This window comes from Lissotriton vulgaris, chromosome 2_1 (assembly GCF_964263255.1).
Source record: "Lissotriton vulgaris chromosome 2_1, aLisVul1.2, whole genome shotgun sequence".
NCBI lineage: Eukaryota > Metazoa > Chordata > Amphibia > Caudata > Salamandridae > Lissotriton > Lissotriton vulgaris.
This window is the reverse complement of record NC_141687.1, coordinates 523,525,974-523,541,425: the sequence shown is the minus strand read 5'-3', so window position 1 is coordinate 523,541,425 and position 15,452 is coordinate 523,525,974. Positions and strand designations below refer to the sequence as shown.

General features: G+C 39.9%; 1 protein-coding gene across 1 annotated transcript in view; it reads right to left on the bottom strand.

Annotated features, from left to right (window-relative positions):
• Positions 1-277: 277 nt before the first annotated feature.
• DNAJB11 (DnaJ heat shock protein family (Hsp40) member B11) overlaps positions 278-15,452 on the bottom strand; it is a 183,018-nt gene continuing 167,843 nt past the window's right edge. Inside the window, exons 9-10 of the mRNA XM_086955452.1 lie at positions 3,198-3,357; positions 278-645 (exon numbers count right to left, since the gene is read on the bottom strand). Of these exons, the coding sequence (XP_086811578.1) occupies positions 581-645; positions 3,198-3,357 (225 nt within the window). The 3' untranslated portion in view covers positions 278-580. The remainder of the gene's footprint in view (positions 646-3,197; positions 3,358-15,452) is intronic.

Here is a 15,452-nt window from a genome sequence, read left to right as displayed (position 1 = left end):
TGGGCGTCTGCATAGTCTATGTCCTTCTGCTGCAACTGCCCTTTCCAACGCTGTATTGGGTGTTGTGATTGGTGCTGTGGTTCCTGAGATTACCCGCCTCAAAGGTTTGGGCTCTCTCTTTATTATATTAGTATAGATTTGATGTGAAAGCACACTATACAAAATCCTTTAAATAAATATGTAATCTTAGATCAGTAGATGTGCAGGACCAAACAGAACCATTTTTATGAATTTCAATATAATTAAGATAAAAAAACAAAAAGACGAAAGTAACAAATTTGTATTTAAACTGTATTTAAAAAAAATATTTTCAGGTTGCATAAAAAATACACCCAAACAACCAAGGGGGGAAAACAATTTCACAACTCAACTACTTTACTGAAGAGCTTCCCGAAGTTCCAGATTGACCTTCAACTTTTCCATAAGAAATGGATTTGCTTTGCAACATCACTTCTATCCACAGGAGTCTTAAATGCCGATCATTGGAAGATGAAAAAGAAACATATTTACTAAAAAACACGGGTAATAAATATCTCCACTGATTTTCAGTTTATTTTTAACAAAGTCCAGTTGTTTTTGTTCAATATCCCTGCAGCCCATTGTAGATCTTCTGTACAGACACTTGTTTCAGCAACTGCTTCACACCTGTAAATAAAGTAAGAGGCAAATCTTACTATTTTTTTAAGAGTCGATTTTTTCGACAGTTGTTCCACACTAGGATAGAAAAAGGGTCAGTGGCCTCTTACCATCCTCTTCATTTTGATCATCACAGAATGTATAAATAATAATAACCTCAGAGGAACGGCCAGAGTCAACTAAATATTTGAGAACGCAAATAAAATGAGTCAACTAAATATTTGAGAACGCAAATAAAATACAAGGGTATTGAGGCTGGCCAGAGTAAAGATATCCCATTATGCGCAACAATAGAGAATTAACAACCACCAGTGTTAGGAGATCATATTATCTGGTGATACGGCCTTGTCAATTCTATGATCTAGAAGAATCACTTTACACACTGAGACAGAACATTAACGAGGCAGGTCCTAACAGAATCATGGAAGACAACGAGTGGGCAATGCCCTGCCTCTAGGATTCTCTCAATGGAAGGAAAATCTGGTTCTTTTGTCAAAGTCGTGATGGCATTTGACCTGCATATACTTGCAGATAAAAATGTCTTAACATTGGTCCTACCAAGCCAGAGGTTAATCTTGTCAGTTTATTATTATAGGTCCCCTTATAGTATAGTTTCTTATTTTCTGTATCACTATTCTTTATTAGATTAGTTTTTAAAATCATTGTAGTTTCTGGGATTCTACAAAATATATCTACTCTATATTTACCCAACACAGAGGAAAGTCTAACAAGAACAGCATAATCTTTGTCAAACTACGTAATACTATATAATATAGCCAAACAGGCTAATTAAATGTGTCAAATGGTTTTACATTTCTCCCCAACTGCAACTCTAATGTAATGAAGAAACGTCTACTTAGTATATTTCTAGATACCAGTGTAATGCTTGGAAATGTAAAAATAGCAAATGGGCATCCCAGTATCTCTAGGAACCCATACGTTAACATGCAAAATGGTTCCCTTGGAGGAAGCTAAAAGCCTTTGCTTCCAAAGCTAAAGAAATGCAAGCGGTCTTGAGCAGATAAAAAAGGACCAGCTGTTTATAATAAATACCCATATGCTTACTTGCAAAAGCCTGAGCAAACAGAGGATATAAACGTTTAGATGTAGTAAGAATGGAACAAACAAACAGTTACTGTGTGAAAGTAGGTGCTCCTTCGTCACATACATGTTGTTGACTTTAATGAATGATTGCCATAGGTGGAACACTGAGTCCAGGGTCCCCGTGTTTCAAATGTATACATTTTTAAGTCAATATCTGTTTATTACTGCTCACCTTTTCACTACTGTCGCATTATCCACTAACACTGTGCCATTCACAAGGAGCATGTCCATTGATTCAGTAACTGCTTGTTGATAGTCTTACTACATTTAAACGTTAAGATCTTATGTTTGCTAAGACTTGTGCACGTACGCATTTGGGTATATATTAAACAACTGACCCCTTTCTATCGCCTCAAGACAGCAAGCATTTCTTTAGGCTAGTAAGCAAAGGCTTTTACTTCCCCCGAGGGAACCATTCTGCATGTTAACATGCTTGGAAATGTGACATCAAGAAGACTAATGGTCCTTCAAAACATGTATTTAGATTACTAATGGATGCCCCATTCTATACCACAAAGCAACAGAAGGAAAAAGGCACACAAACCTCTAGAGCGCTTGCTAATCCATTGAGCTAGACATGAGGGAACAAGATGTAGTAAACTCAGGACTAAAGAGTAAGTGGCTCTGAGAAGCAAAACAGATGAATTGCTATATGTAGCTACTGAGAGTAAGTACTTTACAGGAAAAAATGGTCCAGAGGAAAGCCATGATGGATTCAGAAATAACAGTCTGAGAACAAACTCAACCACCTTATAAACCTCGGAAAAACACATTGTACTATGTTACCCAGAAAGATTATACGGCAGGTTTCAACATTTGTCCAGCACTCAGAAAGATTCAAAGACCCCCACCCACTCCACATGCCAATATCACCGAAATCGTGACACTCCAAAAGGCTAAGCTGATTATATTTAAAAACCACCAAAGCATTAATGGAGGTTCTACAACAATTCTTGGTAGCTCTACTTAGCACGTGACCCGGGTTTTGTTCTAGGCTAAGAACCAGAACCAGAACCATTATATGTGTTATTATGTACGAAACGAGGAGGAGCTGTTGCGAGCAAGGTTTGTTGTTGTCCCATAGCTACAGAAATAAGTGACTGCATGTTGTAAGTGGACACTCTAAACCACACTATCTGAACACATTGGCTTAAACCAAGGTAAACCGTAACAGGACGCAAGTTAGCATCCCTTACCGTGGTCCATTCCGCAAGGTTTATTAAAGCACCCTGCCCTAGCAGTGATCCCTGCCCATGACACTGTGACATCAATCTGGGTCATGTTAGACTTAAGGGTCACACGAAATGGAAGCATACATGGTTTCATTTTCATTAACTGAAAATCTAAATCTCGCATGCAGTAATGGAAAAAGCTATGCATTTCTCATACATACATGGTACATGTGCTGGCCTTTTGTTTTAACTTTGCATTTCTTATAAAATAACACACATACAAACCTTCTCGTTGTTTTTCTGTCAACTGCTCCTTAGGAAATTCAACATCAAATGTAATAATTAAAGACCCTCTTATGTTGTTGTTGTCAAAATTCGGCAGACCTTCCCCTTTCTTCCAAAGTTTTGCTCCTGGTTTAGTGATCTTGTCACGGATAATGTGAACCTAGAAAACAAAGACACAACAATTAGTATTTAATATTGCAGGATAACAAAAGTGCACTTTTATAAAGTAAGGGCGCAGTTTTCCTGCATCGACAGAAAGAAATTCTGGGAGGTTAAATAATGTCCCCGTTCACGGTGGTCACCTTGGCCAGCCATCGATTTTGGAAAGCCGGATTTGCCATACAGTTTGTGGCAGGCCACCTACTTTTTATTCCTTTGTAGCTGCCACCGGAGATCAAAATCTAAAGCATAAAAAAAAAGAAAAACAACTGAATTCTAGGGGGAAGGTTTACCTTATCCAGGACCTTGCTTTGGACCCCACATCTCTATCTCCATCTAGTTCCTCTGGATGGTGAGCTCCATGGGTTGTTGCTTCCAAGGTAAACCAAAACAGGGGACCAGAAACAGGGATGAAAAACACGGGATGGAGCCTAACCACCACCCACCAAAACACAGCACCTATAGAGACCATCAATCAGATGGAGATTTCCTCCACCCTCCAACTCAATGAAAGCTACTAAAGGGGCTTGATAGTGAAATTACTATATTATATTGACACGACTCGTCACTGATTTAGTGACTGAGTTCAGAGTTAATAATTACTTCCATGATAAAAGCGAACCTTGTTTATTCATGAGAAATCAACAGGAATTGAAATAATAGAGCTATTGCAAACTAAACTGAAACTCTATGTCCAGCGATACCAGTGCCCCATGTTTCCAGTTTTTATTATTTATTTAATTGGTCACATTTATAAAGCACAAATCTAACCCCAAGGTAAGCTAAGGGATCTAAATAACAAATTTAACCTAAAGCGCGTTAATAGGAACCTTTCAAAGTCACTTGTTGTTAATCGGATATATGGTTGCAAATGATCTGAGGTCATATATAATTGATGCGCTAACACATTTTTTTTTACATTTCTATGTTAGTTCTGAGGTCGCCTAGATACCCAATGCATATTCCTTTCAGGACTTTTCTGGGAACATTGCTCATGCTTACAGGATCGTCATAGTATTCCCGTTGGCCTACATTCGAAAGACACTTCATTACATAAGTTAGCCATCCCACCTTACCACCCTTCTCTAGCCTTGTCACGTCCCTTAAAATAGAACGATTAAAGGCACACTTCTCGGTGGTCCATACCCTATGCCTCAGAAGATCTGGAGCAACCTTAATAATGTCTTCTATGTATGACTCCCCTAGTTCAGCGTGGCAAACATATGTAGAGACACTGTCTGGGACGGCTAAAAGAAATTTCATAAAGGTGTTTTCCACCACCTGCAATGGTTTTGCGTTTACATATCCCCATACACCTGCGCCATATGTGGCTACTGCCACACAGGTCGCTCTGTACACAGTTAGAAGCTCCCCAATGGGTTTTTTGCCCATCCTTACTAAAGGTTTTCAAAGTCATTATAGGTTTGCAAAACAACAATCTCCTAGCCTGTATTGCAACATTCCATAGGCCGAATTGGTCAAATAATACACCGAGGTATGGGAAAGTTGGGGTGTGCTCAAGTGGTCTTGAGTCAATGTATATTATTTTTTCCTTCTTATATTGCCTACAGCCATAAGTCATACTAAAAGTTTTAGTACAGTTGATTCTCATTTATAAAGCACAAATCTAACCCCAAGGTTTCAGACCAGACAGAAGAACAAGATTGCAACTGCCAACAGCATTGCAGACCTCCCTTGATGCTAGGCACTCTGAAACCACTAGCGTAATGAAACTCGAGGGCCCCCTCCCAGCAAACTATATGTAGGCCCCCTCCGGACTCAGTCAGGAGCTGTCACGCCAGAGTACTGTGTTGAAAGGGCCCCCTGGAGCTCTGGGGACCCCGTGCGGCGCAGGGGGAGCTTTTGTTACGCCACTGTCTGAAACCCGTATTCTTCTCATATTATTAGCAGCATACAACGGATCGCAAAATCCAGCTGGGAAAATTGTGATGAATCCAATAATTCTCATCAAACCACAGTGGAAAAAATCAGAATTGGATCCTTCTCCTCATCAGTCCAGCCTTTTATATGAAGCATTCCACAGGGAAAGGGGTCTTCACTGACATAATAATCACAAACAACGACCAGAAATTTCAAAAAGACCAATCACAATCATAGGAAATCCAGCATTAAGTACAACCCACCCAAGTCTAATAAGCATTTAGACAAGACCAAGCAGTCCTCCCATCATGCTATCCGCCATTGCCAAACCTACCTGGTTTCTTTCAGCTAGTTGTGAGTTATGTAGGATTCAAGATATCTATTTCACTGCATTAGCATTCTGTGTCCATCTACAACCATGTTGCCTTTATCTAATCTTCAATTATAGACCCACTTTACTTATCAAGTTCCTTTCCTATAAAGCAATCAAAGGGTCCTTAAGCATCTACAAAAACGAAATCCTACGCCTAGACGACAGCAGAACCATCTGTAACACTCTCCAAACAGAACGGTTTCTGTTGGTCTTAGTTATTAGTTCAATATGTAGAGCAGTAATGAACTATTAAAAGTCAATAAAGTAGCATTAAGTTAATTTCCTAAACACTGTTGTCAAGAGTTCAGCTATGTCGGGGCAGGACAAAATCAAGTGGGTAAAACACAAAACCTGCAGAACCTGGTCATCTGGAAGAGTCTTTGGGCATGATGCAGCAGTGATTGGTACAAAAATAGAACTTATTGGAGTGATCTATGCCCTGTGTTGGATTTTAAGTTAAGTTGTGGTATGCATTCTTTTGAGTCTTTTAGATTTCCATTGAGGCCAGAGACATGCTCATAGTAGAGTGAGCACCACTGGTGGAAACATTCAGTTTCGAAGTAAATTAGACAGGTTCACTGCAACGGGAGAGCCCAAAAGATCATACACCAGTCTTAAACGTGGATTCTGGCAGGGAGCAGTAAGCAACTGTAGTTCTTTCAATATAGAGGATAATTGCTCAAACATTTTGGTTATTAGGCATGGGGCTACGTGAAGCAAGCCGTAGACCAATGCCAATGGGAACAGTATTGCCTTCACTGATGTGTGGTGAGACAATGGCCTAGACTCTGCACTGGAAGAGGGGGGGGGGGTAAGGCTGGATTGTGCAGAGTAACCCAAGTTATATCCATGCTGTGTGTTTTATCTTCTTGATGCGATCTCTAAGGACACACAGGGAGTTAATGAAGGAACCTCGCGCTACAGCTGAGGATGACTGAGGAGAGAGGCCAGGCAGTTCATATTGTTGAACCAAACAGTTCACAGGATATGTGAAGACCATGAGCAGAGATATATTAAATGTGTATTAAGTAAGTAACATTTTTATTGTTTCCAGTTATTCAAAACCATCGCAATATGCAAATCGCGATACAGTACATTGCATGATCATTAAATAAATACAACAGCACAAATGTGTATCAAGGAAGGCAGCCACCCACTTTCATAGCGGATAGAAGCTGTCAAACTTGACAGGTTAGCCAGTCGCACTCTTTTGGGGAAATTAATCCCTTCTGTGTCAAATATAGTTCAACTGAAATGGGTAATAATGACCATATGCCAAGGTAAACTATGAAGTTGCACGTATTTATTCACTTGTAGTTTAATTGTTCGGTCCTTTTTACAAAGTGAAGCTGTTACGTCACAGCTGTATATCATTTCATCATTTATCCAATACACGATTATTTGTCCACAAGATCAATCTTGGACCCAATGCATTTCGTGCTTTTCAGCACTTCATCAGGGGAAATACATTTCTGTGGGGTAAAGCCAAAAGGTGAAGTGTAATCAATGATAGGGAAGCAGGCCACAGTTGTATTCAAAACATACAAATTATATAAACAATAATTATCAAAATTATCTACAAGCATGCTGTCTCATTAAAATATGGTAGAAAACATGGTGGAGATTGAATACCTAACCCCGGTGTTTGTTACAAAAAAGTGAATGACAGGATAGTGAACGCACTTAGGACATGGTCCAACCTCATGCAAACATAACTAGAGTACTATGGTGCTGGCGTCATATAAACCGTTGTTAAATCAGTGCGGTAAAATGCAATGAAAACGTGTTTCTCAAGGCTCGTAAGGATATTAGTGGAGTGCTCGAGTGCGGACAGGCAAGTGAACTCTTAACTGATCTAGCGCGGTAAACCGCCGCGGTGGCGTGTATCTCAAAGCTCACGAACATCGATTGAAAGGTGCGGGTACAGAGAAAGCCTGTGTGCATGCAATACGAGTCAAGGCTCGTTGTATCTTACCGGTCTGGTGGACGCGTAAAGCGTATCGCTGTTCTGTGTTCGTAATAGTGTTTACTCGCGCATGCGTGCTGCGTTTGTTATGAAAAAGTACCCACGTGACCCGGAAGAAGACGGGATGTAAAGAAGATAAATAAAAAGGAATAACCAGCTGGTGTATCAAATAAGTGTGCACGAAGAGAGGGGTGAACAATCTATTCTAATGGTTATAAGTATACATGTTTAACCAGGACTGTAGGTACACATACATGAATGGTCCGAGTCGCGGCCATCTTGGAACGGTCAACAAACTGTATACAAATGTGTTGAATACATTCTAAATGGGATAAAACACTCGTGATGGCTGAAACTAATTTCATATGGTAATGTAAGCGTCAGGCATTAAATCATGCTAATTACAGGAAATCATATATCTGAAGCATAATACAAAGTAAAGGAAAACAATGTGATGTTAATGTCTTTTTGACCTGAATAGCCATAGGGCAACTGAGCTAATTACAAGAAACTACTAAATTCAAGACGTTCATTTAACCCCATAGGGTTGCAGGAATTCAATTTTTTGATCCAAAACATTTCTCTTTGGAGTAGTCTTTTTTTGTTGTCACAGCCTTGCCTTACAGGAACACACTCCAAAACCAGAAAACGGATCTGACTGATGTTGTGACCATTAGAAATGTAATGGGCGGCTACTGGGGCTTTAGTGGATCTATTTCTGATTGTACTTTTGTGCTCTGTTAAGCAAGTTTTAATTTTTCTCTCTGTCTTCCCCACATAAGGGAGTCCGCATGGGCACTTAAGCAGGTATACGACATTTTTGGTGTCACATGTGGCATTGGTAAAAAGGTTAATGAGTATTCCTGTCGTTGGATGATTGATGCTGGTACCACGTATGATGTTGTTGCAATGGCCACAGTTAGCACATGGAATTGTTCCTGTGTATTTTTCAGAGTTGTTGCGTGCCTCTTTTTCTATTAAATCCTTTAGATTTTTAGATCTTTGGTAAGCGAACAACGGTTTACTGAACAATCCTTTGAAGTCTGGTTCTTTCTCAACCATTTCCCAATTTTTTAGGATGATTTTCTTCATTTGGAGGCTCAAGGTGGAGTATTTAGATACAAAGACTGGTCTACTCTGAGTCATATCCTTTGTGTGTGTTTTTAGTAACTCTTCCCTAGAGATGGCTTGTGTTCTTGTCTTGGCTTCTTCTAAAATGTTATCCGGATACTTCCGTTCTCGGAATTTCGTGATCATAAGGTTTGCGTTCTTTTCATAGATTTGATCACTGGATGAAATTCTTTTCATCCTTAATAACTGTGAGTACGGTAAGTGACGCTTTAATGACATCGAGTGGCAACTGTCAAAGATCAGCATGTTGTTCCGGTCAGTCTCTTTGGAGTATACGTCTGTTTGGAAACGGTTGTTTTGCAGGGAAACTAACACATCCAGGTAAGGGATAGATCCGGTGTTGATGGAGTGAGTAAATTGAATGTGGTCATCGATGTCGTTGATGTCTTTGATGAATTCCTCAATGTCAGTTGATGAGCCTTTCCATATAAGAAAAATGTCGTCTATGTATCGCCAAAATTTAAGAATCTTGTCTTGCCATCTGGGGTTTTCAAGAATGTTCTCTAGTTCCAACCTGTGCATAAAGAGGTTCGCGTAGCTGGGGGCTGCACAATTCCCCATAGAGAAAAATTAAAACTCGCTTAACAGAGCACAAAAGTACAATCAGAAATAGATCCACTAAAGCCCCAGTAGCCGCCCATTACATTTCTAATGGTCACAACATCAGTCAGATCCGTTTTCTGGTTTTGGAGTGTGTTCCTGTAAGGCAAGGCTGTGACAACAAAAAAAGACTACTCCAAAGAGAAATGTTTTGGATCAAAAAATTGAATTCCTGCAACCCTATGGGGTTAAATGAACGTCTTGAATTTAGTAGTTTCTTGTAATTAGCTCAGTTGCCCTATGGCTATTCAGGTCAAAAAGACATTAACATCACATTGTTTTCCTTTACTTTGTATTATGCTTCAGATATATGATTTCCTGTAATTAGCATGATTTAATGCCTGATGCTTACATTACCATATGAAATTAGTTTCAGCCATCACGAGTGTTTTATCCCATTTAGAATGTATTCAACACATTTGTATACAGTTTGTTGACCGTTCCAAGATGGCCGCAACTCGGACCATTCATGTATGTGTACCTACAGTCCTGGTTAAACATGTATACTTATAACCATTAGAATAGATTGTTCACCCCTCTCTTCGTGCACACTTATTTGATACACCAGCTGGTTATTCCTTTTTATTTATCTTCTTTACATCCCGTCTTCTTCCGGGTCACGTGGGTACTTTTTCATAACAAACGCGGCACGCATGCGCGAGTAAACACTATTACGAACACAGAACAGCGATACGCTTTACGCGTCCACCAGACCGGTAAGATACAACGAGCCTTGACTCGTATTGCATGCACACAGGCTTTCTCTGTACCCGCACCTTTCAATCGATGTTCGTGAGCTTTGAGATACACGCCACCGCGGCGGTTTACCGCGCTAGATCAGTTAAGAGTTCACTTGCCTGTCCGCACTCGAGCACTCCACTAATATCCTTACGAGCCTTGAGAAACACGTTTTCATTGCATTTTACCGCACTGATTTAACAACGGTTTATATGACGCCAGCACCATAGTACTCTAGTTATGTTTGCATGAGGTTGGACCATGTCCTAAGTGCGTTCACTATCCTGTCATTCACTTTTTTGTAACAAACACCGGGGTTAGGTATTCAATCTCCACCATGTTTTCTACCATATTTTAATGAGACAGCATGCTTGTAGATAATTTTGATAATTATTGTTTATATAATTTGTATGTTTTGAATACAACTGTGGCCTGCTTCCCTATCATTGATTACACTTCACCTTTTGGCTTTACCCCACAGAAATGTATTTCCCCTGATGAAGTGCTGAAAAGCACGAAATGCATTGGGTCCAAGATTGATCTTGTGGACAAATAATCGTGTATTGGATAAATGATGAAATGATATACAGCTGTGACGTAACAGCTTCACTTTGTAAAAAGGACCGAACAATTAAACTACACGTGAATAAATACGTGCAACTTCATAGTTTACCTTGGCATATGGTCATTATTACCCATTTCAGTTGAACTATATTTGACACAGAAGGGATTAATTTCCCCAAAAGAGTGCGACTGGCTAACCTGTCAAGTTTGACAGCTTCTATCCGCTATTATTGAGAACTCCCTTAAGGTCAGAGGGAGCAAACCGGCCAGCACCTAAACGACTAAAAGTGTTTCAAACCGCAATTTACCTACAGAGTGCCACACCTCCCCCTCTAGACAAGCCACCCACTTTCAACATGGGACTAGGTTTCTCAAGGCCTCACCTACAGAGCCCTAAAGTGAGGATATTCTAGTCATACCATACGTTTCTGGGAAGTGCATGAGTGAGGGAATCCAGGGTAGGGTTTATTGTTGGTCATGCAGACTTTCCACAATCAGGATGAACTTGGAAAACCAGATATTTTAAAAATCTGTAACTTTAACTAAGGAAAACAAAATGATACAGCTGCCAATGGTGTGTAGGATCTACTGATACATGTTACAGCAGTTATACATAGTTTCCTTCATTATACAGTTTAAAGAAAAAACATTTTTATTGAATTTTCAAGGTCCTTGCCAGTGAGCATCCAACATCTAGCAATTGCACACAAGATGAAAGCATGTTACACAATAAAATATTATTGACATGTACACAGTAAGAATAAAAGCCAGACATATTAGCATATGAACTGGCCATTAACAACCAATAGGAGCAGATTCTTAAGGGGTTTGTGAGGGAAGGGTGGTAGATCTATACCCCTGTAGGTAGCCTATCTAGACCAAATTTTCCTGTGCTTTTGTGAGCATCCCTGTGTTTGGAAGACTGCTATTTCTGCCCCCATGCAAGTGTCAAGTGCCCGCGCCATTTTCCCATTGTCAGCGGGGAAGTTTCCTTCAAAAGCTGAGCTATATTCCGCTTGGCAATCGTGAGCGCTAAGAAAAGCAAGTGTTGCTTGTACCGGTTCCCCCCTATATCTTCAGTGGTATGAAGAAGGAACAGTCAAGGAACCAGCGGGAGGCCCCATGACAGTACCTCCTTAAGGCCAGTCTGAACCTTGCACCAGAAGCGCTGTATTGCAGGGCAGCTCCACACCGTGTGAAAAATGACCCCTTCCTCCCTGCCACAGCATAGGCACAGTGGGGAAGCTATAACTCCTATCTTCCAAAGGCGTGTATAGTGTACCCTATGTACAAATTTTAATTGAATTGGACAGTATAATGAGGACACCGCAGCGCCCTTAGGACTGGCGATAGCGTCTGCCCAATTGTCATCAGTCATTCATTCATTCATTTTAAACTTTATTCGGTTATCAGATAAAAACAACCACAAAAGTACAGATAAATCTTTTCATTCCATATTTCCATAAAAACACAATAGGTTAAAACAGAGAATAAAATAAGCTCATCTTGTATCCTTAGGTAATCGATTTTGGAGATCTAAAAACAGATTTAAAATATACAGAGAGGGATGCAACAGTTAATATATTATCTAATCTTTGGATTACTAAAAAAGCAGGACGACACTGATTACAGTCCATAATCTTCAATAGAGGTACAATCCACCTTTTCTTAGGAATTGTGTAAAATCTACAGAAAAACAAAATATGATTGTCTGACTGCTCAGACAAATCATCACAAGGGCACTTAATAAGTTGTTTAGACCAAGTATTCATAATCGGGAAGCTAAGGGATCTAAATAACAAATTTAACCTAAAGCGCGTTAATAGGAACCTTTCAAAGTCACTTGTTCTTAATCGGATATATGGTTGCAAATGATCTGAGGTCATATATAATTGATGCGCTAACACATTTTTTTTTACATTTCTATGTTAGTTCTGAGGTCGCCTAGATACCCTATGCATATTCCTTTCAGGAATTTTCTGGGAACATTGCTCATGCTTACAGGATTGTCATAGTATTCCCGTTGGCCTATATTCGAAAGACACTTCATTACATAAATTAGCCATCCCATCTTACCACCCTTCTCTAGCCTTGTCACGTCCCTTAAAATAGAACGATTAAAGGCACACTTCTCGGTGGTCCATACCCTATGCCTCAGAAGAACCGGAGCAACCGTAATAATGTCTTCTATGTATGACTCCCCTAGTTCAGCATGGCAAACATATGTAGAGACACTGTCTTGGACGGCTAAAAGAAATTTCATAAAGGTGTTTTCCACCACCTGCCATGGTTCTGCGTTTACATATCCCCATACTCCTGCGCCATATGTGGCTACTGCCACACAGGTCGCTCTGTACACAGTTGGAAGCTCCCCAATGGGTTTTTTGCCCATCCTTTTACTGAAGGTTTTCAAAGCCATTATAGATTTGCAAAATAACAATCTCCTAGCCTGAATTGCACTATTCCATAGACCGAATTGGTCAAATAATACACTGAGGTATGGGAAAGTTGGGGTGCTCAAGTGGTCTTGAGTCAATGTATATTATTTTTTCCTTCTTATATTGCCTACAGCCACAAGTCATACTAAAAGTTTTAGTACAGTTGATTCTCAGGCCCAGGTTAGTCATAAATTCTGAGAAAGTGTTAACCATCTTTTGCATGGCCAGTGGTGTCCTGGCCATCAGAACCGCATCATCAGCGTATAAAAGCACTGGAACATACCTTTTACCAACCAGTGGCATGTCCCTTCACTCCTGTAACAATATTCTTTCTATATCAATTATATATATTGTAAAAAGAAAAGGAGCGAGGACACAACCTTGACGCACTCCTCTTGCGATGGTAAAAGAATCAGTGCACTCTCCATTTTTCCAGTACCTGACTCTTGCAGAGGCCCCCGAATAAAGTTCCCTGAGAAAACTAATTATGTTTTTCTCTACCCCTAGTTTCTGCAAGATCAACCATAGTTTAGTGTGGGTGAGGCAGTCAAAAGCTGACGTTAAGTCAACAAAAGTTAAAAACATGAGGCCGCCCTTGACTTTAGCCTATTTTTCTAAAAGAATGTGCAAATTAAGGCATTGATCAATAGTTCCAAGGCCTTTTCTAAAGCCGTTTGAAGATCGCTGATTATTGAGTGTTCGTCAGCCCATGTTTGTAATCTATTCAAAATTACTCGGCTAAAAATCTTTATGGTGGAGTCCAACAGTGATATAGGGCGATAGCATTGACAACTTGAACTATCGCCCTTTTAAAATATTGGCACGATTATTGACTCACACCATGAGGGTAACAAGCCATTAGAGCAAGATGCATTAAAAAGTTGGGTAAGCAAAGGGCCCCACAGTTCCATATTATTTTTGTATAGATCAACCGGGACCCCATCGGGTCCTGGGGCTTTTCCTTCTGCACTTTCTTTTATGCTCACGTTTACTTCATTCAGAGCGATACACAAATCCACTTTGGTCATAATATTTATTCGGAGTCCTTCCTCGCAATGTTCTGCGTGGGGAATTGATCCCGGTCTCTCTCAGCACAATACATTTCTTCATAGTGTTTAACCCACTCAATCTCAGAAATGGCTTTTTCAACCCCGGCCTTTGTTTTGTCCGTAAAAAAAGGGGCAATTACTGCTTTCCAGAAAGCCGCCGCATTTCTACTTAAGGATGCCTCAAACAATGTATCCCATGCTTCCTTTTTAAGGGTATCCTTTCTCTTCTTCAAGGTTTCCTTATAATCTTTCCTTAGTTCCTTAATTAAGTTAGTATCTCTGGCAGAGGCATTTAAGGCATGTTTAAGTTTAGTATAGGACTTTGTGCAAGCGGTATCAAACCAGCTCGAGGAATTCTCCTTAAAAATTTTCGTCTCCACCCAAAGACTATTTTTAATGTGTGTGGCAATAATTGTAAAATTTGTAATAACTACAAGATCACTTGCGTTCTCATCAAGACAAGCTTCAATTCTAAAATTGCATAACTTTATTAAATTAAACAAGAAATCCTCAGGGACCACTTTGCTCCACTTTAAGGAATAACCATTATGCCTACTAAGGGCAATATTTCCTACGAGTTGGCTTGGGGCACATTTCTTGGACCAATCATTACCCAAGTGTAAGATCTCCTGACTTAAGGGAAAGTGGTCGCTTAGTGGGTTGTCTAAAGTTTTTAACGCATGAACCTCTCCCCTATATCTGACAGAGATCAGTACAAAATCTATTGTTGAATATGCACCTCTGCCGTTGAACGTGGGGCAGAATGGGACATCACTGGGACAGAGTTTGTTCGCAAAACCCATATCACATGAAAAAATTCTCAGTTAAGTAGTCCCCGCAGATAGTATGTTCAAAATGACTTAAGCTGGTCTTGTTATAAAGCATTAAGCCACATGTTCCCTTCTCCCCACGTTTACACAAAGAACATTTAAAATCCCCGCCCCAGATGACACAAACTGCCTTAGCTCTCCCACCCAGTAAACATTTAATGTCCTTGTCCAGGGTTTTTAGCACTTCTTCCACAGCCTCCACCAGTACATTATTATAAAAATTGACAATAATCATATAAGAGGCTTTGTCGATGTGTATCCTAATTATGTGGTAATACCTGTTGTTAAAAGCTACCTCGAACTTATGGCATTTAAACAGGTTCGACACATAGGTACAGAGTCCCCCTTTGGCCCTGCCACATAATGAGCTAATTGCCGGTGAATGGAAGGTTTTATAGCCACACAAATGTAGAGCCTCTATGGTCCATTTCTCTTGTAGACTGACTATATCGTACTCATTCACCAGATTTACCCAATTACAATTAGTGGTTTTTGCTTTTAGACCTGCGATGTTCCAAAACATTAT